We start from the raw sequence: 25,922 nt of genomic DNA on the forward strand, positions 1-25,922 counted from the left end.
AACACTCATCTATCGATGTTTAACCTCAATAAGAGGGAATGTAGATGAAATTATCACGCAACGTCCGACTATTAAAAAAAAATGATGAATATCGACAACAAGAATGATTGAAGAAGTAATGAAGAGGAAGAAGAAGGAGAAACAAAGGTGAGAAAAGTTATCAGAGATCAAGAAAAGCAGATGCGTCGTGGCCTTTTCCATCCTTCTCCCGAAGTAACGCTAAGGCGGTTCTGTGAGGGTGAGGTGCAGGGAATTTGGTCAGTCAGTGATACTGTATGCTAAATGAAGGTATTAATTGCAGGTCCGGTCTCGATAAGAAATGCTAATGTTTAAGGAGCCCTGCCAAGGACTGAACGTAATAGATCCATAATAAAAACAACAATTCATTGTATTGCTCCAGTCGTACAATTCAAGTATCTCAGAATTTAATTTTTATTTCCACTACTAGCTAAACCGAAACAATTTCCTATACTTTTCGAATAGCTTTTGTAGCGTTTCCAACGAGCCCAGCGTAGACGCTCTAGTCCCGAGGCACATGGCAAACTGTTCCGCATCCAAGCTTTTCGAGTCGCACTTCACCTCGTGGAAAACATGTATCAATCCCGGATCCACACACCTGATAATTTTATGACTATGCTTGGACACTACGTTGTCAAAAAACGTCACATCCTCAGTGCCCCACCCGGTAATCTTAACGTTATACCCGCCCAACTTCTCATAGTCCATTTTATACATCGAAGCAATGCCAAAGCCGAACTGTCTCCAGAATCCCCGATTGGAGTCTGTTTGGTTGCCGGTGAAGTAAGAGAAGCTGGTGTTGGCGTACGTCTGCAGGCCGATGTCTAATAATTTAGGACTATACAAACTATACAAAATTGGAAAGTAGACGCTCTTGCCCAAAATAGTGTTCTGGCGCACCCTTTGAAGGAACCCTGTGTCGAAGACTATGTCCACGTCTATAAAGAGAAGAAGTTCTGTTCCCGAAAGGATATTCACAGCCCTCTGTAAGGCACTCGCCCGTGAGAACGACTCATTAGGATCCCCGAACACCACAGTCACCTTGTGATGCTTTTTATAGGCACTAGTTACAGCTTTCGATATTTTAAAATTAGTGTCATTGATCAGCTTCAAGGTTTGCTGATAGTCCTGGGGGCTAACTTCACTACTGTACAGTATCACATAGAGTCTCGTGGACTCCCAATTTTTAATGCACACCTCTTCATACATAGCTAAGAACCTCGAGAATGTGCTATAACGTCCGCTCAGTGGAAGTAACAAATTTATCACAGTTGATTCGCTAGCGTCTCGGGAAAATGGCAGAAGCGGCGGGAAATTGTCGCTAATTTTGTTAATCACTTTGTCCAGGAGGTTCGCCTCTGGTCTGCCGTCAGGTCCTTGGTCGGTGATCTCTCGGATAAAAACACCTTAAAGGGAATAATCGTCAGAAAGCACAAATACAGGTATTAAGAGTATTTTCTTTCCGCATGTGGTTCTGGTTACGGTTGACAGTAAGCGAACTTGGGCACCCGCGGGGCGCAGGTACCTTAACCAGAACCACGTCCAAAAGTAAAACGCTAACAGTGGCAATAGAACATCAAGTCTTTTCATTCAATTTTCAGGCCGCAATCAAGGATGCCAAGAAAATACGAAATCCAACAAGCACATATTACCAGCCAGCATAGGTCTCTATGAGATAGAGAGCAATCGCCTATGATCCAACAACAATGGGGTGACATCTAACTAAGACTCTACGTAGTAAGCTGAGGGCAGATCCCAAAGTTACCGCCAATGTAGGAAGATCCAGAGCTTTGAAACTATTTTGGAAGTAAAATTAAGAATGCAATCTCTAAATTCAGGTAACAGACTTCGATAGTACCTATCGGCACAAAACTGTTCAGGACAGTCAAGGATTCTTTAGGGAGGTTTGGAGTTTTAAAGCCGCGCTAAAAGTATTCGGCAAAATATACTAGTTGCCTCAAAAATATACCAATAAACTTTAAAGGGTGAAGTGGGACATAAATACGATTTTTCTTTAATACACATATGCCTGCAAAATAAAAAAATACGTTAATATGCACCGATGGATTGAGAGAGGAGGTCCTGTGGCCTGGCCCACACGTTCTCCAGATTTCAACACCCTGGACTTTTTTCCTTTAGGGTTATCTCAAATCTCTTGTCTACGAAACGCCTATTCGTAATCAGGAAGAACTCTTAGCAAGAATAATAGCCAGTTGCACCCATCTAGAAGCTATTCCCGAAATATTCCGTGAAACCCGCGAGTCAATGAATCAACGGTTAAATCTTTCTATTGAAGCAAATGGTCAACATTGTGAACAATTACTGTAAGCCATTGTTTAGTTATCAATAAAACAACGTCTAACACGAGCAAAAATGATTATAATGACCAAAATCATATTGCCTTTTTTCTGTTCGAACGGGTCATTTGCCGGCATATGTTGATTTAAGAAAAAAGTTTATATTGATGTCTCCCACTACCCCTTAAAATTTGTCAGTATATTTCTGGGACACCCTATATTGTCCAGATTCATTTCATGGAATAGGATAGAGACTTCTAGAACAGAACCGAATGGGGCAACCAAGAGGCAATAGAGTGACACTGAGGACTTGAACATTCCAGTTCAATTTACTAGGACCAGAATTGAGCCTATTGAAGTCTCCAATAGGTTCAATCCTAAAAGAAGGAGGAAGAGGAAAGAGGAGAACCAGCAGCGATGTCACCTCACACTTCTTCTTCACATTACAGGAGATCCACTTACGGAATTGACCTCAAGTTTTATGTGGCTCTCAGTGAATGTATCAACACTGTTTTCCCTCACATTACGACTCACCTGAGAAACTTTGCTGCACGTACGCGTGTCGTCGAACCTGTACAGACATTTTTTGCCCTCGGTACTTCCTGTACATTAACAGCAAATCCAGGATCAGATCGACCCCGTGTAATGGATCCAAGCGCCAATAACCATATAAGATCTCCCGAAAGTCAATCACCCTCCCACGTTGTTTCGAATATTGATTGATTAATTCCATTAACTATGGAAAAAGATTTATTTTCAGCATGATCGAATTGGTTTGCGTAGAAAAAAGAGTTTCTATCACGTTACATTTGACCTTTTAACACTTTATCAGAAATTTATTTATTTATAGTTCAATTCGTCTTTACAATTATATTCCTCCACGTTTTCATGGGCATTCTGAATATCGTATTGTAATGTGATAAGAAGGCAACGAACCAACTCCAGAAATCAAACAATACTACGAGTGATTTGTATATTTGGACAATTTTTGTTCAATTAAAAGAACAAACTGATAATGACTTGTTCTGTGTGGAGTGCGTAGATTGTGCATTTTTAAGTCGACATCATGAATACGTGCGAACCATCATCGTTATGAAATCTTCAATAACGACAAAACTTCCAACTGTGCTTATTTACTCAGTCTATTTTATCTCGTAAATTCACTCGAACTTTGTATACAATTTCCAAATTTCGATACGCAAACTGTTTATTTTCGATGAAAGTAGTATTTTTGGGATTTTTAATTAGACATTTTTACAGGAAGTGGTACAGTTTCGTCGAAATTTCAAGGTTTGAGAACGGATCCAAATTTCAAAGAAATAACAAGATGTTTTGAGTTGATGCCACGTACGACTCTGGTTTCAATCCATTACACGTAGCAATTCAGCGATATACAGACGATCACGAAATTTAAGAAAAAGCAGATAATAATTCTTTTGGGTTTTAGAGTTTTCCAAAAATCGGGATAGTTTTCCTCCTTCCATTTCAGCATGAGTAGCCACGCACACCTCTGGATAGGGCCTAACAAATATTTTAATTTTAGGATTTGTGGAGGATACTCGGAGCCAACAACAACCGGACTCATGGATTTCGTAATTTTCAAAAATAAGGGATATTAAAATCTCTCGTTATTTTGGTTTTTATTTGCTTCATTTAAATCACGCGCCCTAATGGATTGAGTAGAAAAAGAGTGGCTATTTGGTAGCTTTTAGAGGCCACTCAAAGCCATTTTTCAAAACGAGAGAATCGGCTATTGTCTCCGTTGCGTTCCGAAATTTTCTAAAAATCAGAAATGTTAATTCTTTTTAATTCTCAATTCCCCTTAGATTGACCACGTAGTCCTCAGTTTTGTTAGTGCTAATTTGTCAGCATAGAGAAATTACTAAAAACCATACTTCAAAAAAAAAAAACAACTAAATTTGGTTTCTTTTCTGCGCTTTTCAAAAATAAATTAATTCCTCTTAGTAACTGGGGCTTACATCACATACGTCTTTAATTTGAGCCGAATGAAAGTGTCAATTTGAGAGCTTTTAGAGAATATTTAGAGCCATGTTTCGAAACAAAATAGAGAGCAGCCCTTGATACCTTCGGCTTATGCGATTTTTTTAAAATGAAATAATTTTTTAAAATTTAGGGTATCTACGCCTCTGGTTTTGATAGTGTAAATAAAATCGCAAAATTCATGGTTTCACCATCATTCGTCATCATGCCAAGTGAATGATTAGGAAATTTTACAGTGTTTCATTTACTGGCATTCTATACTCGTTAATATGGGCAATGTTCATGGTAGTAACAATTTTCCCCTATAAATACCTCTGGTTTGGAAATAATGAAACTGCCAAATTGGCCTTAACGACCTCTAAAAGGCCTACAAAATCACCTTTTGAATTAAAAGATTGACTAAATTTTGACCCCTTAGGTTTTGCAGTATTCATCGGAATTTAAGCCTCACTTTCCTACCTCTCTGGTGACATCTCCTAGGCCCTCCTTCAACGACGACCCAATCCTCTTCCTTGGATTCAAATCCCGATGGGTGTAGAGGGTCTTCGAAACAAGTTCCCATTCCAGAACATTCGTTAGAGCCGTTGGCCGATATCTATTAATATCGACAGACTTTCCTGCAATTTTATACTATTTACCTGATCATTTGATCCATTAAAGGCCAACAGATATTGGCAACTTTAACTGAAAGATAATTTCAATAGAAACCGAGATTCTGGCTCATCTCTATGGAAATTATCCCCCCGATAAAGTAACTAGAGATTGGATTTGTTGGCAATAATAAGGGCACCAACCTAATAAACTTGTGTCTCCTAAGTAAGCTTGAGCTCCCTGTTTAAAGGGAAATAATGGCACATCCGTTCCTAAACTGGCGTTCTCCAGACTGGACACTCGGAATCCCAATTCAAGCATTGAGTTCGCGATATCGCGATGAATCAGTTGAGATTTGTGGAGGATCTCTTGCACTTTGAGGCCCTGAAAAAAGAAGAGAAATCTCAAAGCTTTTCCATAAATAGCTCGTCATTAGGCCTCTTCCTTCATTTGACGCTTGCTGAAGTACCTATGCAGACGACCCCCCTCGCCATAGCTAAATTTGATGAACTGCTTTAGTTTTAGGGGTTCAGATAAGCTTAAAAACTATGCATCTGAATGAAGTAATTCTTAGCTTTTTAGCTATTTGGAATGCCATGACCGTATGCCACTAATTTTAGGGAATTATGACGTTGTTTAAATTTTAAAAAAATGATTCATTTTGCTCTACTAGTTAGGAATTAAATCAGTGGCGTAATTCGCTTTTGCCGGAAGTTGTTCAAAAATATTTAAAAATTAGAAGAAGTATGCCAAAACGACTAAACTTCATACAAAAAGAAATCTAAGTGTTTCCACTTAAAACAGTAATATCACACATATGATAAAGTACTTAATACGATATTAGTTGAAACATCTGGCGCAACACCAAAATAAATAATACAGATCGAAGCACTAACGAGCCATATGGACTAAAAGATGAGTTATTTCAAGGATTAAACTAAATGTAAAAAATTGTATTTTCCAGAGTATAAAATGTAAAAGTTCGTATTTGGCCAAATTATGGGTAGCAGTACTAAAAATTACAAGCTAAATGCCTAAATTCGTATCAAAATAGTGGACATCAGCGAGACTTCGGTACGCCTTTCCTGCAGCTTTCTTGGCCGTTTCAGCAACCGTTATATCAAACACCCAGTATACAAAAACCCAATTTAGCAAAAAATATACCCTTCATCTATTATTAGGCAAATGCACAAACCACTATTTATAGATAAATAAGCGGCACTTGCGTACCAATTAATTTAACCCTCCAGTGATTTTTCGCTTGTCGTAATAGAGTTACCAAACAAGCTTGAACTTAATTAAGTAGAGCAAATCATAAATAAAGTCTATAGTTGAAAACCCCATCAGTGAAATTAGTTTAAGCCAATTAAAATGTTTAAAGGTCCCAGATGGTGCGGAGCACTGTTATGCACCAACAGTGGTATCAAGCGCCAAAGTTGTCGATGACCGTCCAATGGTAGATATAGGTAATCAAAAATGAGGCTAGAAACATCTGGGTTTCTACATGGTTTTTAGTTAAAACTCACCTTGATGTAGGTATGTAAATTGTACAAATATTCCGGCGTTTTCACCGGATGCAATGTTATGGCTTTATGCACTTCTTTAGTCTTCAGGTTCCCAGAATAAGCAGCGCTGCCGCTTTTGTTATGATAGAAAATCACTTGCATCTGAAATAAAAGCACTTGATGTAAGCAAAGAGATATAGCAAAACAATAGAGATGCGAGAGTTCAATGGTCACAAGAGATTTTATCCGGAAGGGCCAATTTAACCAATAAAAGGGACGGAAGAAGTTATCATTAAATCAAACATTAGTATGTTCAAGAGTGCAGTATGAAGGCAATATTTCATTTAGTTAGTCTAAGAACTTTGAATTAAAGTGGCTTTTATATTCTTGATATTCTAGAACGATTTTTTGAAAACATGACGCAGTCGGTTGGATAACTGTCCAGGACGAGCGCTCCATTTCTTCGAAAATATGCCCAATTTTCTCGACAAAAAAGAAGAATAGAGGGATATCGATTAAGTTGGTGTTAAAATTTTAGAAGACTCAATTTTCATAGCTTCCCATATCTCAATACCCCATAAAATTTTTCACAAGTGTTTATATAAACTTCACACTACTTAAACTGAATTTATAGATTAACCATTTTTTACCGGCCAATCTTAGAATTGAAGTACCTAAAGAAGTGTTTTAAATAAATTGGAAAATCAGGTGGTTATTGACAAAAACCATATTAATCCGTTTGTTAAAAATGAGTATGACTAATTGGAAAATTATTTATAATTTTTAAGAGTAAACAAGTTACTGGATACTTTCATTTGGATAATGATTTCCTAATATTTTAATTCCTTGATATATATTGATTAATAACTAATTTTTTTGTAAACTTGATAATTTCGAAAAAATACCAAAACTATAATATGGCCACGTTTTCGAATTAACGACAATCATTCCTAGGAAATTACGTCTAAATTATGTATCTCTGATGAAATTACAGATAACGCAATTACTTCAATAAATAAAATTGACGTCACTATCCAGGAACACTCGACTCTCAAAATTTTAGTATAGAGATTCCAGTGATCGTATTTTTGGGTTTGGAAAGTATCCGGGGAATGACGCCAAAATAATGTGCGTTTTTTTGACTTTATACATAAACTATGGTAATTCTGCAAGTTTAACGCCTTTCCTAGGAAACGTTCTATCTTCAGATTCAGGAATCGGGTCCCTGAAGTTTAAAATTCTTCACTAGTTCCACAAAATTTTGAGAGAAAGTTTAAGACTTTTAAGATCATAGAAAACTTTGGTAAATTTGAAAGAATTTTGTGAATTTTTCAATTATTATTTAAAAAGCTCAGAAGGAACTCTATTGGTTTAAAAATGGTCACAAGACACTCAGTCCTGAAGTTGAAGAGAATTCACAAGTAAACTTTGGGGTTTCTATCTTCGACGACGAAGTTAATACAAAGAAAAAGATCTGAACATTTTGCCGCACAACGAACAATAAACCGAAGCATGCAACAAACGAAGTTTATATATTTAGATAGAAGTTTATACAGTGCTTTCATTTCAAAACGAACCACCATAAAGAACTCTTGAATTATCTATTGTTTTAAAATTTCCAAAAACACGTCAATTGAGATGTCGAGGGGGAAACTTTTTGAGCTTATGTCCAATCATTTATCTTCATCCCTTTGAGCAGGGGGCGACTTACCCCTAAAATCTTAAATGGAATGGGGGCTCGAGTGATACCTCATTTTAAAGGGCATGCAAAGATCTTTTCATCTACGAAGCTTCAGCTCATTCCAAAATGGCAGCCACTTGAATTTTGCGATTTTTACAACGAAAAAATTATTTTATCAAATGTTCAAAATGCGACCCGTTATTTTCGAGACAATAACCCTAAAGGAATGCCAAATGCCTTGCATTATTTTGATATCAAAGCAACAAACACTAGTTTTTAGGACTACTTAGTACTATTTTAACGTTACTGTTAGAATATTCATGGGTAATATGGATAAATGGATCGATCGTCGAGGAGCAATAGATTGGCCGGCAAGATCTTCAGATCTTACTCCCCTCGACTTTTTCCTTTGGGGTTACTTAAAATCTAAGATGTATAAAATTCCAATTGAAAGTATTCAAGAATTGAAAAACAGAATAACACTGGAATGCAGAGGTATTACCAGACAAATTTTCATTAATGTTCGCAAACAATTTGAAAATAGACTTTATTATTGTCTTGAAAATAATGAGTCGCATTTAGAACATTTGATAAAATAATTTTTTCGTTGTAAAAATCGCAAAATTCAAATGGCTGCCATTTTGGAATGGCTAAACGGAATGAGCTGAAGCTTCGTAGATGAAAAGGTCTTTGCATGCCCTTTAAAATGAGGTATCACTCAGGCCCCCATTCCATTTAAGATTTTAGGGGTGAGTCGCCCCCTGCTCAAAGGGATGAAGATAGGGGATTGAACATAAGCTCAAAAAGTTTCCCCCTCGACATCTCAATTGACGTGTTTTTGGAAATTTTAAAACAATAGATAATTCAAGAGTTGTTTGGGGTGGTTCGCTTTGAAATGAAAGCACTGTATAGAATAGTTCGGACAAGGCCCAAAACGGGTTTGCAAATCATCTGCTTTCCGCAAACGGTTTGCGGCGTTCCCACCACTGGTCGGTTTTTCCCCGAACATCAAAGAAAATTCGAGCTATTCCATTTGAAGGCACACCACAAATTCGTTTTGTCGTTCGATTCGTCGAAGTCTAGAAGTATATTCAGTCTGTTTGCGATTCAATTTTACGATTGGCTTATCGTATTGCTTGATTATCGGCTAAGTGTTCCGGTCTATACGAAGCTTAACTTGAACCAACTTCAAGTAACTCTTAACACTTCAGTGGCCTTGATATCGAATAATCGAAGGTTTTGGGAGGTCCGTAAGTGCCTCCAGCCATGTTACTCCTTCGTTCGCTGTTGCGGACTAGAGGTTCCTCGCGAAAAAGGGAGAAGATCCACGATCCTCCTCCTTCTTCGCTTAATGCCACGGTAACTGTTTTGTTATACAGAGTGTTCCAATGAAGAGGAGCCACCCCGGCTATTTCTTATATGGCCGTGTTTAGAGGAATGTCCTGAAACACATGGAATTATTTTTCTTGGTGGAAATGTTTTGACGTACAGTTGACCCTCGAATGAACAACCCCCTAAGAGGGGACGTGACGACCCTTCAAATTTGAATAGGGAAGAAGAGTCTTTTGACACTTAACTTTAAAGGTCTTGGAACCCTCTTTTCATCAAGCTATAATAAATGTTAAAACATGTCCCCCAAGAAAAATCAAATGACATATTTTGGGAAATTTCTCCAAATACGATAGTACAAGAAATACCAGTGGTGACTTCTTTTCATTGGGGTACCCTGTATATTGGGCGTCCCAATATACAGGGTGTCCCATTAAGACAGGTTATTTTTAATTTATCACCATTTTTTTGTGTCGTTCGTACAGCGTTGTGTTTGGAAAGCTCTTAAGTTAACTATTGAGGTTTAGTTATGGAGAACTAGATGGACGCACAATGCATAAACATTGTGAAAAACCACTGACAAAATGGGAGAGTTTCGCCAAGATGGTTCAAAAATGTCGTGGATTTTTCAGTCACCATAAAATGCCCGCACAGTGATCCGGTTAATCGAGAAATTTGAAGCGATTAGATCAGTGATGAGATGATCGTGTGATCGTCCAGATGGGTCTAATGAAAACATTACACCAGTTAGTGAGAGTGTTGACCAGAATCTTTAAGTCTCGATTTGCCATCGTTTTCAGCAATTGGGGGTTTACGAAGCAGTTTGCAGCAAATTTTGACTAAAGATCTGCATTTGTAAAGTTACAAGATTCGGTTGACGCATTTAAAGCCAGCAAACCATGCACAGCGCCGAACGTTCACGGAATGGATGTTGGAGCAATAATAAATGAATAGTGATTTATCGAAGAAAAATATCTTCCCTGATGAGACAAATTTGCATCCTGATGGCTATGTCAACAAAGAAAATTGTCGCATTTAGGAAGCTGAGATCCACGAGTGGTCCTTCAACGTTCCATGTATCCACCACGAATCACTGTCGGTGCGCACTTTGTATTGGCAGAATGATTAGTGCATTCTTTTTCTAGAATGTGACTGGTAATGCGGTCATCATTACTGAGAGATGATCAACAACTTCTTCTGAACTTCAATAGATGAAATGTTACCTCGCGCCGCGGTAATGTGATGTGGCCCCCACAATTATTCGATTTGACGCCTTGGGATTTTTTTCTTTAGAGTTTTTTGAAAGGGAAAGTGTATGCCGATAACCCAAGAACAATTATTGAATTGAAAGACGAGATTCAACGCGCCATTAATATAATTGAACCGTCACTATCTTAAAATATCATAAAAATTTCGTCAAAAGATTTAACGAATGCTATTGATCATGAGGGGGTCATTTATCGGATATTGTATTCGATTAGTAATCTTCATGTCTATACTCTTTATTGAAATAAAAACATCTGAACTTTTCAAACAAACGTCGCGTTTTTTTCAATTTTTAAAATAACCGGCTTTAATGGGTCACCTTATAAAAGGTAATTTTTTAGCTCACGGACAAAGTTAAGCAGATGAAAGGTAAGGTCATTTAAAAAAAAACTTCAAATAGACATATATCTAATTTCAATTATTTAAGGATTTAGAGGACTTCAAAGTTTTCTGCATATTGCCTATTTATCACTAAAAATTACACAAATAAGACAGTTAAAAGTAAAAAATCATAGCAGTTACTCAAAATGTTCTTCAAGGATACATGCTTCACAACGACGAAGTAATGAATTTTTCACCCGAATCAACATATCTAGACTATTTCTTATAGCAGCAGCAGCCATCTGTATTCTATCTAATAACTGCTCTCCTATATTAATTGTCTCTTGGTACACAATTTGTTTCATATGTACCAAGAAATAGAAATCCAAAGGATTTAAATCGGGAGATCGCAGTGGCCATGAAACTGGACCGGCATTACATTATTAGAATTTTTAGCAATAAATCGGTAATATATACTGAAAACTTTCATGTGCTCTAAATACTTAAATAAATGAAATCGGACATTCAATGTCTATTGAAGTTTTTTTTCTTAAAATCATCTGACCTTTCATATGCCTGACTTTCTCGGTGAGATAAAAATCGCCTTGTATATATTGATTACCAAATGTTATTTTAAGAAATAATGAAAATCAATGTACATGTTTCACGTCAAGGTAATCAGGTAGATCTTCTAACCATGTTTGCGTAAAATTTCTAGTACCACTTTTGCGTAAAGCAACTGTGTCAAAACAATTATACTTTCATGTTTTTAAGAAATTAAAAGTATCAGTTAATCGAGACATCAATGTTTGTTAGCACCATAACGAATTAATGGAAACATCAATATTTATTAGGTCAAAGTTGTAGTTTTTTCTTACATACACCTGAAGTCAAGGGAACAGCTACGCTGTTACTAAGACTAAAAGGTAAATATTAGCTGGAAATAACTCGGAGAAAACCGTGAAAAAATGACATTTTAATGGTCTTTTTCACATAGAAATAATCGACATTGTTCCACCAGGCCATTAGGAATTTTACTGCAGTATAAAATTCGAAACTCCACATCGTCCCTTTGAACACATTAAAGTGGCAGTTAAGAGAGGAATGCAGCAATAACTGCTGTAATGTAAACATGGACCTTAGATAGCCAGCACCACTCTGCAGTTAATATGTTTGCTTAACTTGATGGAAATTGCAACAGGCAAATTATAACATCTGAGAGACTAAGATTTCACAACCGACTACATTTCATATTCACATTTATGAATTCGGGGCCCATGAAGGCATTCGGGGGATAACTGGCGATGCGTAGCCTCGACAGGTTCAGGTGGTTCCTATGGAACGGAGGTCCGAGGCTGCGGCCTCTGAGGCTGTCAGGGGGCGACCGAGGTCGTGTGCTGACTGGGTAGGAGCTTTCATACAAGAACGCCGGGAGAACGAAAGAAAAAAATAACAAGAAAGAAAGAGAAATGAGTATCAACTTTCAGAAAGACACAACTAATTTGAAGAATGCGTTAGCGGCTTATCACGGACCCACTTCATTATAGCCCTAGGTGTCCGAGGCACGAGCAACAGCAATCAATTCGACAGCTTAATATCATAAATCCAAGGACAACTACGCCGATTTTTACTGTTAACTTAAGCAACTTTTCTAGCTTTATTTTAGAGACGTGCATTCACCTGTATTGTGAAACTCAAGAAGATTAAACTAACTTCGTTTCAAAGGAGGACGCTGATTTATTTGTAGAACTTTATCTTCATCATTACCTCCAGGTGCCCTCCAAATGCGTCCCAGTATGGCTTTGATTTCAATAGGGGTTTCGTGCAGGTTTCCTCGTTAAATTCCTCCAAACAAGAGTTATTGAGTTCTTTTCTTAGACATTTGAATATCCTGCGTTCCGGGTTATCCAATTTCCCACAAAACCAGCAGTCTTTCTCAGTCTTCGGCTTACAGACCCTTTTCAAGTACGAATGAAAAACTATGCTGAGTGAGTGTCTGACTTAGGTAGTAGTCCGCCTCTCCCCACTTGTGCTCTGTCGGAATCCTCAAATCTGGGATGAAAACCTTGATTCAGCCCTGGTACTCCATCCATATCTCCACCCATGAGTCCATTAATCTCCTTCGGACTTCCTGCTTCCGTTTACTGCAGTTTCCATACATGTGGGAGCGCTCCTTTATTAGGATTGTCGGCAATCCTGTCAGAACCTCCAGTGCAATTGACAATGTCGTTTGATAAGCACTTGTAATGATTAGGGCTAGTCTTCTGTTCACTTTCACCAGCATTTCCCTGTAGCGTTGGAATTCTGTGGCCTCCTCTCATATCGGGGCTCCATAGAACACTATTAATGTAGCGACGCTGCACACCAGAATCTGGGTTTGCCCATCCTAGGGCTTAGCTGAATAAGGTTGTTCGTCACAGAGTTTGCCCTTATACAGATTCTCGACACGTACGTGGTCATCCTTAAATTTCTGTCCAGATACACTCCGAAGTAACTTGCTGTTTCCTGATTCTCCACCGCTATACCATCCATTGTGACTCGTGCATTTAGTAGTTTCCTTCCACCATCCAGGATAACTAAAACTGCTTCTTCACAGCCACTTTTAGTTCTATGCCTTTTAGCACTTCTACAATTCTGGACACAGCATAGATGGCCTTTTCTTCCAGATCCATGCCTTATTTTGCTCTAACCACCACCACTACTATGTCATCCACATAACGACCAGGTTTTTCCATTTCTGTTTTTAAGATTTTGTTATAACAAGCAATCCATAAGGTCGAGCCGAGGACGGATTCTTGGAACACTCCACATGAGCATTCTAATGTTTTATGCCTCTCTGCATATATAATTTTTCTAATCGTCAGACACGATATAATAATTCTGATTAGGACGCCGCATATGTTTCCCTCAATCACAGCATTTATTTCTCCTCAGCTCGCCGTGTTAAACAAATTTTCCACATCTAATCACCAATACACAGTACTGTCCGTTCTTCGGTGTCTTGCGTCTAATGTGCCTCACGATCTCTTGCACCTTTGTCAGGTCATCTATTATTGACCGCCTCATTCTAAATCCCTCCTAGTTATCTTCGAACAGGTGTTTTCCCTCGAGTTCCTCTACAACCTTCATTTGTGAAACTGAAACAGTCTGAACTAATCTAATCTCGGGTTTCCCTTTCCTGCAGGCTGCAACGATCCGGGACTGTCGCTGGGGGATAAATCGTCAGTGTCGAGGGGCTTGGGACTCGGTTCTCAGTTACTTTTAGGCCCAGCGTTATTGTCTCTCTTGAGTGACACGCTCTATCCACTCCTTTTACTTAACTATCGCAGAAATAGCATTTCTACACAGTCCCACCTTCTTTTGTCCTTCAATGTCCCGTTGATGAGAGATGTTGGAGTTAGGTAGTCCTCGCATCTTCTTTTAGCACGTTTCGCTGCTCTTCGAATAATAGGCATTGGAAAACGCAGTATTCTGCGGGGCCGAAGGCTCCACAGTTCCTGCAATCCTGGCCTGTTTTCCCCATTCTGTGGATGTAGCTCTTGAAGCTATCGTGTCGGTTGAGAGGCTGAATTAGATAAAAGTTCAGGCATGTTCTTTGTTGTTGTTGTTCTGAGGACTGCCTCTATACCTCCCCGAATGGGGGCGACATAGATGCGGCCCCAATTCGGCGACGGCAATAGTCAGTTGGATTATCCTTTAGAGCATTTGTTGTTTCGAGGAAGTCGGCTCATCTACTGTCAGCATTATCTTCTGAAGCTGGCTTAAGCTCACCTACTTTAGCCTTAATCCACATACATTAAATTCATCCACGTACATTAAATTAATAATTAAGGCACTCTGGTACATAAGCTTTTTAACACTTATCTTAATCAGTTTGCTCGCTTCTCGTCTACTTGGACTGAATTGCCCGTAAATCAATAAATAGATTAAATTGCAATTTTCGACATTAACATAGGATTAAGCGATAGAACTTAAACGTGCAAACAAGTATGGGTATTAATCGTTCAAACCATATTAAAATTTTTTTAGATATACTGAGAATGTCGAAACCACCATTGACATCTAAACGAACCTAAATAGTATTTTCCTTCCTGCAAAAGCTCGAATTAGCAGTTCCCGAGATATTTCCTGAAAATACCGCTGGAGCAAAATCCATTATTCTTCTCACATAGAATAAAAGTAGCTGACGCAACTCTCACCGGTTAATCTATACAGATATTTCTCAATAACATCGAATGGTTACTTTAAATGAAGGTGGGCCTCAACGTTAATCAGGTCTGTTATGCTAATAGAGTATTACATGTGATGAACGAGGAATATATTGACGTAGGTGAAAACCGTAATTTTCCTAAGTGAATAATAGGCTGAAATTTGATAACATCGGTCGACGGCAATGAAATTCATTAAAATGCATGTCAATTTTGTGTATGTTGACAAAATCATGATAAGATCGAGAGTGAGTGTGGGTAGTTACAATTAATCTGTATGATTCGTGTATGGTGTGCGATACTCTGTCCGATGTCCCCCAACCCTCTCTTTTAAGAAAGTGAGTTAAATAATATTTTGGGGAACACCAAATTTCCTTCATTAAACATATAAAATCTGTGGCTGGCATGCCACTGCATATCGCGACAATATGTTTTTTTTCAATTAAATTAATTTTTAATTTGTTTAATTTATTTAATGATTTAATTTAATTTATTTAATGATTTAATTTAATTTATTTAATGATTTAATTTATTTAATTTAATTTATTTAATTATTTAATTATTTTATTTAATTATTTGACTGCTGAAGTGGCATTTCGGTGATTTTTGAAACGTATGAACCCGGAGGTGTCGCTAATTATACACGCCGTCTCAAATTTTGAACATCAGCGACTGTAATAGCACTTAAAACATTTTTAAAACGTATGAAATCTGTTATGTGTCTAATTTGAAAGTGCAGTTATGAATTTTTGTAAACTGATCACTTTCAGTACAAAATACCGAAAGTTACTGGGAAACTTCAGGAACAGGGAGAAACTTGTCGCCGAACGAAAAGAGAGAGATATACTCCTCCGACTAATCCCGAGGCCTCGTAGATGAATAACCGAACTTACAGTTGAACACTAAATTCTACTTGAAGCATGTAAATCGGTCCGTCAAATTGTGCTTCGAACAGAGTGCCAACGTTCGGAGCTGGCGCCGAAGCGAAATCCAACCGAGTTTATGAATCTGGCATAAATATTAAATTCAAATATTTAAATATCATAAGCAGATTACATTGTTGGATAATGCATCTTTATAAAGTAAAATTTATGAAGTATTACTGACCTGAAATTGATTAATCAACAAACCTTAATATACGCTTGATCACTCCAAATTTTGTAAACATACAGGCACGGTGCGTGTGTGTTTGGAGCAAAATAAGGATATTCGATCCTAGGTACAGAGTTAGAAAAACCTATTAATTTTCGGACTGCTCAGAAGAAAAATAGACGACTGTTAGAGTAAAAAGTGAGTGTTTTATTAATCTACGCAACCCAAGAGATATATTGAAAAATTAAGAAAAACTATAAAAAAAAAACATTTTCGAGCGCTTTGCTGAATACTGCGTATAGTGGCAAAGAATCAGATGAGCCATGTGACGTCAAAATTCTAGCCTCCCGGAGCATCGTTTGCTAGCCTCGTTACTTTTGACTTATTTATTTTGAATTTTTTAGAAGCTCAAACATTTTCAGCGTTTTGACGCTTAGTGCGTGATTGTGTGTCCTCCGAACTATCATCTCCCACAATAAGCAGAAAAGGATATACCTGTATATTATTTCCTTAGATTAATATTGCAAATCTTCAGTTGAATAATGCGATAAAATATATCGTACACTGTTTATTATAACCTACTGCTAAAATATTTTACATACGAGACCGAAAAATACTGTATGTATCTACCTAAAAGATTACAAAAATAGGTATCTTCCGAGAACACCTTGAACCGTCACACAAACGATAAATCCATGTATAGTGTAATGATTATTATTGCTATATTCTTATCTATAGATGCAGATGAAAGTGCTGTTAATCAACTTATTGCTTTCAATATCAGATAAAAGGATTAACAAATTTTATGTTTTATTTTAGCATTAATAGACTTTCAACGTTAACTGATGTACTAAAGTAAATATTCATATTGCAACATCTCTTTATTAATAATAAATGACTGCCGATTCTTAACTTCAAAGGGATTTTTTCCAAGCTGTGTAACGGAGCTGGTTGGGTCTCCAGTAGGGTCATGTCTGGCCTGCAGTACGGTCAACTCTAGTCAGTAGTACTATAAATTTTCGTCTACAGGTCGATCAATGCTGCTCTGTAGTAAGTCAAGTCTAGTCTGTAGTTGGCTAACAGATCTATCATGACTTGTGTAAAGAAAAGTCAACAAGTTAATTCATTTGCAGCACCTCAGCTCAGCATTCTCACGTTACTAAAATCACAGTTTTTATGAAATTTACAGCAGGAGAAGTTAATTGATAATTGAGTGGGATAATGGCTTGCTGACATACTGTTTTTAGGTGTACGGAGAAAGGACACTTTAGTTTACTAAAAATCGAACGGCATAGGCGTAGCTACAGGTTGTTTTTCGGGACACCCTTTTCAACATGTTGAAATACAATTTCTGACCTGAAAGGGAATTTACGCCAATGTGATTTGATTGACATATTTACAGATATCCGAGTTATTTTAACACATCTATGGCGACATATTTTACATACCACGCATAAGTGTCTTTCTAACAAAAACAAGACCACTAAAGCAAATATCGATGACTTTTCATTGAATTAGTATTTGTCGCTCGTAAAGTGATTATAATGCGTATTATTTCTATATTAACACGTTGATTGTGAACAAGTACACAAGTATTTATGTATCGGATGGTATTTACAGCACAGTCAAGTATCCCTCTACGTGTACGAAGTTGTTAAGTTATCGTTCACAGTTATGTTCTGAAGCGAAAGTAATTGAAACATTTTTTTAAACTTTTCGCATTTTCTGCATCCAAAATTTCGCAAACGTGATGGAATGTTGCTGACTAAAGCATCAACTTAGCGCTTTGTTGATTTTTTCTTATTCAACAAATAGACATCTTGCGTTTAGACAAGTTTGGTGGCTCAACAAACCATTCCAGCGATTTACATAGTAACAATAATTCACGAGCGGGAGTTATATTCTTTGGAACAATTGAATTAAATTAATAAATTGCTCTGAAAATTATAATATGCCTCAAGATGTCTGCATTAGTAGAGACTGAGAGAGAACTAATACGCCTGCGCCACTGTAATGTGGGATGAATAACGTATATTATCAATAGTACTGTTCGGAAGAAATATTGGTCAGTCCTTATAGGGTCCCAGTGGCGGCGACAAAATAACTTGCCGCCGCCACTGGAAAACATTTTAATAGCAGGGGATCGATATCTAGAGAAAACAGATGTCTGCGCTACTGGAGTCAGTCGTGAAGCCTAAGTATTAATTAGTTCTGTTCAAAAAATAAATTTATTTAGTTGAAAATTTCGTAAAATGGGAAAAATACCTACCTACGCCACTGGAGTTAGGGACGCAAAAATTGCGTGTGTTGCTGTGGACAAACATTCTTTTTTCCCGTTTTTATTTATTTTAAATTGATTTTAAAATTCGAATTTATAGTAAAGAAGTAAGCAGCGATAGGAGTAATTCAGCAAACAAATGGCGAGTTAGTGGAGATGCAGTAGCGTCGTCGATATTTGTTTGATCAAAAAACTTCAAAAAAACTGAAAACCATTAAAGTTAGAAATGCCATGAATGAAAAAGTAAATTATCCCATTAATGCAGTTTGCAGAAAAATATTCAGTTTGATTTGAAAACAATATTAAGTACACCTAGTAATTTTCCAGTGGCGGCGCCAATTTTTTTACACAAAACCAGATTTTTACCAAATTATAAACTCTCCAACTGCTAAAACATCTACGCCAATGTAGTTTACAATTTTAATAATATTGCACTGCCAGTGGCGCGGATAATAATTTTTTTCTCCCAGATCCATACAGAAATAAACTTTTATAACCAAATTATTGTAAATTTTATTAATGAGAACGATAACTTACCTCGTAATTCCAAGTGCACGAGACACCAGCAAACTTCTTGACGCACCTACCAATCTCCACATCTTCGTGCGTTGTATACAAATTGACTAGACACTCTTCGATATACGGGGCTATTCTTTTCAGCGTCTCTCTGCTCATTATCATTCCAGGGCCGCCCATACAAAAATTTTCATCCGAGTCTGTAAAAAAAAAATTCCAAAACGGTCCTGTCCCCACTTCAAACAATTCATAGAAGCGTAAATTAAAGGTGATTTAATTGTTATCTCCAGTTGATGGTATAAGATAACTAATAGATGACAAGTGACGCACACACAGTGACTGATTGAGAGACAAATGACAATTGAGGGACAGATGATAGCTAACAATCACGATATTGCCCTCTGTTTCTTGATATCTGATTAATTGTCACGTATCGTATCCTACATACAATTTATGGAGACACTCACCCAACGATAGATGTCCCCTTTCCTCCTTGGTTCCTCTTCCGGTCTGGCCAATAAAAAGCGGTTTTCTCGAATCTACGGCCCTCAATAATTCTTCTAATTTGTCAGTTCTCACATATAAATCATCATCGGCTCTCATAAACCACTCGTATTGGTCGATGAAGTTATCATGGATATATTTGAACATGGTGAAAGACTTCTTTTGAGGGGGATAGCGATCGTCTATACCCGAAAGGGCCACCAGTGGGATGTCGTTGCTGGTCGAGTTTTCAGAGGAGAATATTAGCAAGTTTCCCGGTACTTCTTTGCCCCAAGTATCCCATACTGCCTTGGCTCGGGTGGTGAGGTACTGTTCCGCTGTCATGACACCTAAGAAGAGGATGGTTAAGTTAAGAGAAATCCGCCAGGTTTAGATCTGGAGAGCGTGCAGGTCGGGTTCACATAACACCTGACCTAAACAAATGATAAACTGAGGAATTTAGATCAAAATTTCGAGGATTAAAGGGACTAGTCTTTACTTCGACTAAAAATGAGTCTTCTAAGTTCTTTAATTTGATAGTTACAGATTTTTATATTTATTTTAGTCCTTAAGATATCCCATTTTAAAACCATACACCGCATTAATACGTTAAAGCTCCAATGAATACTAACTAGTTTTGTTGCGTCACATACTTCAAGTGTTAATTATTAAGTCAATTCCTTAAAAACCAATGGCGTCTAGTTATCGAGTTCTAAACAAAGTAAAGAATGGTTCCATCCAGTGCATAATTTTTTTAAAGTGTTGAAAAATTTTAAATTTAAAATTTTCCATGGTTTGAAGGTGCAAGAGATCCTCAACAAATCTCAACTGATTCATCGTCATGTTTGTGATAACAAACATGGCAAAAATGGAAATCCGAGTGTTCAGTATGAAAAACACCAGTTTAGGGAAGAACATGCCATTGCTACCCTTCAAGTAGGGTGATCAAGTTTACTTAGGGGACATAAGTTTATTAGATTGGTGTCCCTATTGTTTCCATGGAAAACAGACAATCCGTGCAATCCTTCTCTAATGCGAGACAACCCAAAGACGGAATGTCTTATAAGCCAGTGGAATACCGAAAATCCACATAAAAAATTGTTAAGTTCTAAGAGAATCGAGAGAGAATGGATGAATTTACGATTTGCCCTACAAAAACTGGTTTGATGGTCGGGAGATGTTTTATGTGGGTCTGTATAAATCTTCTTGCAAGCGTGGTTGATGCAGAAAGGTCGCAGCCTGGCTTTAGTTGGACAAAACCTTCCTAGGTCACTTAAGGAATTTTTTAACGCTTTGACGAAAGAATTTTTACTGAAAAGAAAATTTGACAAATCCACAACTTACCCACAAACAACAAATTCTTGCTTTTCGGCCCCGGCTCTCCTACGGGAACTTCGTCATCTTCCAGTTTCTCCTGCTTGACCACTAGATGTGGTGCACAAAAACTCGCGGAATTCGCGAACAACTGCGAGCAAATCACTCCAATTATCACGCCCAAGATGATTTTTAACACTTTTTTGGGTTTTACTAGTTTCATATTGACACTTGATCATAATTGCCCGAACTTCCTCAGTCCTTAATTGTCATGAAATTGAAATTTGCGAAGAAAAAATATCGTTAATTGCTGTTTACTTCGACATAAATTCTCATTAGAGCGTTAGTTTATGTAGAAATATGCCTGTAATAGAAAGAAATTCATTTGATCTAATGTCGTGGAATCATTAACAAAAAGGTGTAAATGAAATAGGAGGACATACAGTGTGACCCACTTAAGAGCGGGACACCCTTATATAAATAAAATTTTTATTTGTGGTCCAATTTTGATCATTTTGTTTATATGTTGTAGGGCATCAAAAACTCTAGTTTATAACAAGATCTTGTTATGTTCGCTTAAAATCCAAGGTCTAGTTTGCCCCTTTCTCATGGCGAAAATTCAAAAATTAGAGAATTTTTGATTTTAAGTTTAACTCTAGTAATAACGTTAGAATAATTCAAAATAATTATATCTCAAATTTTGTTAAAAAATGTTTATTCATAAAAAAGTTATAGAACAATCAAAGTTTTAATCAAGTGGCCAATATGAATTCTGCAAGCTTTTTAGAACTTTTGAGAAATGAATTATCCGATGCAATCCACTATTATACACAAATAACATGTACTTTCAACTTGATGGAAGTCCTATACGTAACGCGAAAATTGTTCAGAAGTGGTTAAATACAAATTTTCCCAATCAATGGATCGGACGGAATAGTCCATTAATACAATGACCACCCAAATCGCCAGATCTGACCCCATTAGATTTCTATTTATGGGGTACTCTTGGGCAAAAAGTGTATAAAAACTGCCCCAGAAATAGAGAAGAACTATGCACGAGGCTGAGACGCGCCTGTGAAAAAGTTACTCCCTTATCTCTCAGAAAAGTGATGCACAATACTAAAAGAAGATATGAGAAATGTATCCAATTGAATAGCGGCTTAATCGAAGCAAGTGCTTTTTAAAATGAAATAAATTTCTTTTCTTTATAATTTTTTTCACATTGAACGATTCATTAAGGGTTTTACAGGGGTGTCCTGCTCTTCAATAGGTTAAATTTGATTGTTCTATAACTTTTTTATGAATAAACATTTTTTAACCAAATTTGAGATATAACCATTTTGAATTATTTTAACGTTATTACTAAAGTTAAATTTAAAATTAAAAATTCCCTAATTCTTGAATTTTCGCCATAAGTAAGGCCTTGGATTTTAAGCGAGCATAACAAAAACTTGTCATAAACTAGAGTTTTTGATGCCCTACAACATATACAAAAAAATGATCAAAATCGGACCATAAATAAAAATTTTACAGGGGTGTCCCGCTCTTAAGTGGGTCACACTGTACTTTAAGAAATGATTTTACATTCGAAAATATGAAAAAAAGTTGATATAAACATGGGTTTGCAAAAGCCTTCCAAGGGAGCCTACGACCCTTCGAAGGTGGTCCCCCAGAAATGCAGAATGGAGTACGAAATCAGAGGGGAGCTACATTTACTTAAAATATTTCTGTATCCTTTAACTTTTATGACAATTTGACATCGGAATATGATTTTTTGTCTAAAATTACATAGAAAAAGTACTCTTGATAAATCATCGTAGGATGAACCGTTTAAGAGATATACCACTTTAAAGGAAACAATGTAAGGTGAGAAGTTGAAATTCGTTAATGAAATTTTCTAGCAAAACAAAACTTACTTTTTTGATAGAAAGTATGAAACCATAACGAAGTTTAAAAAATCAAGTTCAAAATCAATAAAAAATCCCTGAATAGGCTCTTACAGACCAACTTTTCTTCATACTTTCAAATCTAAAAATCAGCCCTTAAAATACGCCCCCCTATTTCATTTGCACCTTGTATATTAGACGCAAAAAAGAGCACCTTAATGAATGTCTGGAAACTTCCAGAAAATTCCAGATAATACATATTTTTTTATAGTTATCAGCGATTAAGTGAAGCTCAGGGGCGCACATGGAACAATTTTAGAAGTATTACAAGAATGTTTCTCATGGACAAACGCGAAGAACACTAAGCGTAAATGGACGAATTGTAAAATGCATTTTTTCGCTGATCAATCTAAAAAGCTACTGAATTCTTAATCTCCCTAATATATCAGATTCGAGTCTAAATCAGAGGCGTAGCTGGCACGATTTTACAAGTATTATTAAGATATTTTTCATGGAACTTCCACGGTTCACGTTAGTTCGGGTAAATTTGCCAAAATTTAACCAATTTTTGCGAAATTCTTAGTTCATTAAACCATTGAAATATTGCCACGGGTTTGCATTTGCTCCAGGGCGCCTTTATTTTTTGGAGTAGTTGAATGACAAATTATAAGACCTATAGAAGATTCTTCAGGCTATCAACCAAGGTCAGATAGCAAATTTCATTACGGAAAATATAATCAATTTCTCGAAATTAGCGGATTTAAAAGCGTACGCCTCTGATTTCAGTAGTAACGGATTATCAAAGTAAAAATTCTATAGAAGGTTTCTCAGGGTTTTCTAAACTAATCTGTGGCATGGGTGCACTGAAAAATCATGATTTACGACAATAAGTTTATCTATGACGACGGTTCACCTTTTTTTCTCTCTATTTATCAAGAGTAAAGTAAACGTCAGCGGCGTAGAAAGCACACTTTCGTAGGAATTACCCTGATATAGCGGGCGATTTTAGATAAATGGGACATGGAAATATTTTTGAATCGAAAAGATCTACAAAAAAAAAATTTTAATAAAATCTTTTTTATTTTCGAGGGCTCAACTTTTTCTGCTATCAATTTTTCTCCCCAAGGTCACCTTCACCTGTCTTTTGAGGTCAACTTCGCCTTTGCAAATGAAACACCCAATTTTTTTTGGAGATTCGAATTTCTTGTTGGCGGTGAAAAAGTCAAAAAAATTTAAAAAAAGACGTGAAAATAAAAAAGACTTTATTTGAACATTTTTTTTGTGGATCTTCTCGATTTTAAGATATTTGCCTGTCCCATTTATCTGGAATCACCCGCTATAGAAGTATAGAAAATCGTTGTTCAGGAATTTAACTTCCACGCGTTCTTTAGTGGTACTCTGAGCAAGAACTCTGAACTCTGCAAAAAATGAGAAGTACAAGGCAGGGGCGTAGATGACACAGTCCTGCGGACATTTTTATAATATTTTTAATAAAAAATTAAACTATGAGGAATTTTAAGGAATAATTAAACTTTTTTACAATTTTCAGTTTTTAAAAGAAATGGGGAATCTATGAATTTAAAAACTCACTGAAGATTTACATAAGTATGTACTACAATTAAAGAGCAAGGTCAATAACAGTCACTTAATTGTTCCTCAGCGTAAATTTGCAAAATTTGCGGTAAATATCGAATTTCTCAAAAATGTCTTTAACAGCAATTTCGAGCTCACTTAAAGTGTTTTATTATATTCCTGTTTCATGGATAAATATTTCTGCAACGTTAACAATTAATCGCCCGAAGATTACAAGTGAATTTATAATTTTTCAAAATAGATTAAACGAGTTTTTTCCAGCTGCAAATTACGCATTGAAATCTCCACCATCCAACCCACCCCAATATGAACTAAAATCAATGGAAACACACACTAAAACCAGATCCGGATTGCCGGCCTTTGACCGAAACATACCACGCAAAAGTACCGGCGCGGTACGACCTGCCTTAAGTCGGTCAACCAACAGTCAGACTCGAACTGAACCCTGGTGATGGTGAAACTTGGTCGACGATTCATAATGAGATAGGCTCGATTAACATGAGGTACTATATCGATTTTCAGGCCAGAGTACCGGGTATCGGACTGGTTTTTATCAGCAGCAACTAATCGTTTCCATGTTTATAAAGAAAAATAATCTGAGAAAGAATAAACCTTTAAGTCTTGTGTGTAGATAATAAAATTTTCATCTGAACTAATGAAAAGACAGTGACGTAGCAGAGCCCAGAATATGAGAGGCGCTTAAATAATTCTCAAGAGACGAAGTTTTTTAAATATTCTTTCTTGAGGAATGGACCTCCTACGCCAATGAATTTCAGGCCGAATAATCCCCGAATATTATGTATAAAGGAAAAAAGTAGATATTTTGTCAAATTTGCATCTTGGTTGGTGAATCAACAGTGGCGTACTGAGGTCAGAGGGAAAAATTTTTAAAAATAATTCCGCAAATGGATCTTCCACGCTGACGAGTTTCACGCTAAGTAAACACTCATATCTTTTTCTAAACAGTAGAATTGATATCATTATTGGTAGAAAAAACACTGGCATAATGGAGTCGCAATCGAGAATAAAAGTAATCAAGTTTAAGTGTTTTTCCAAAAAAGGGACCTTTTAAAAAAATTATAACTCCTTAAATAGGCCCTCTGTAGCACTAAATTTCGAGCTAAATAAACTCTCATTTATTGTTTACAAATAGTAAAATTTTCGGTTTTATTGAACAAAATTGTGGCAAGTGCCGCCCCATCTGAGGGCTATTGGAAGTACACCACGGGAAACATACAAAAAAGGTATTTTCGAAAAATCCTATCTACTCTCCTAGACGTTCCAATGAATTTCGAGCTGAATAAACTCCTCAGAATTGTATTGTGAAAGCAAAATTTTCAATTTGATTGATGAAGACACAGTGGCGAAGCAGGGCCTAATTTAAGAACATGAGAGAGGTTCCCAAAATAATTCTTAAGAGAGAAAAGTTTTGAAATACTTCCTTGTTAGTGGGCGCCGCCACTGAATTAATTATATAATAGAGATAAATACAATTATGAACATTATGCGGGATTATCGTTGCAAAAACCGAAGTATGGAATGG

The 25,922-nt window shown here is 36.7% G+C and overlaps 1 protein-coding gene across 1 annotated transcript; it reads right to left on the reverse strand.

Annotated features, from left to right (window-relative positions):
• Window positions 1–370: 370 nt before the first annotated feature.
• Window positions 371–24,820, reverse strand: Chsy (Chondroitin sulfate synthase). Its single transcript, XM_066390069.1, has 9 exons — window positions 24,680–24,820; window positions 20,931–21,264; window positions 19,571–19,936; window positions 19,125–19,303; window positions 6,434–6,574; window positions 5,111–5,291; window positions 4,776–4,933; window positions 2,850–3,051; window positions 371–1,424 (listed from the first exon to the last, which is right to left on the reverse strand). The coding sequence occupies exons 2-9, from the start codon at window positions 21,121–21,123 to the stop codon at window positions 445–447; spliced, it is 2,400 nt and encodes a 799-aa protein (XP_066246166.1). The 5' UTR covers window positions 21,124–21,264; window positions 24,680–24,820; the 3' UTR covers window positions 371–444.
• Window positions 24,821–25,922: the final 1,102 nt, after the last annotated feature.

This window comes from Euwallacea similis, chromosome 5 (assembly GCF_039881205.1).
Source record: "Euwallacea similis isolate ESF13 chromosome 5, ESF131.1, whole genome shotgun sequence".
Taxonomy (NCBI): Eukaryota; Metazoa; Arthropoda; class Insecta; order Coleoptera; family Curculionidae; genus Euwallacea; species Euwallacea similis.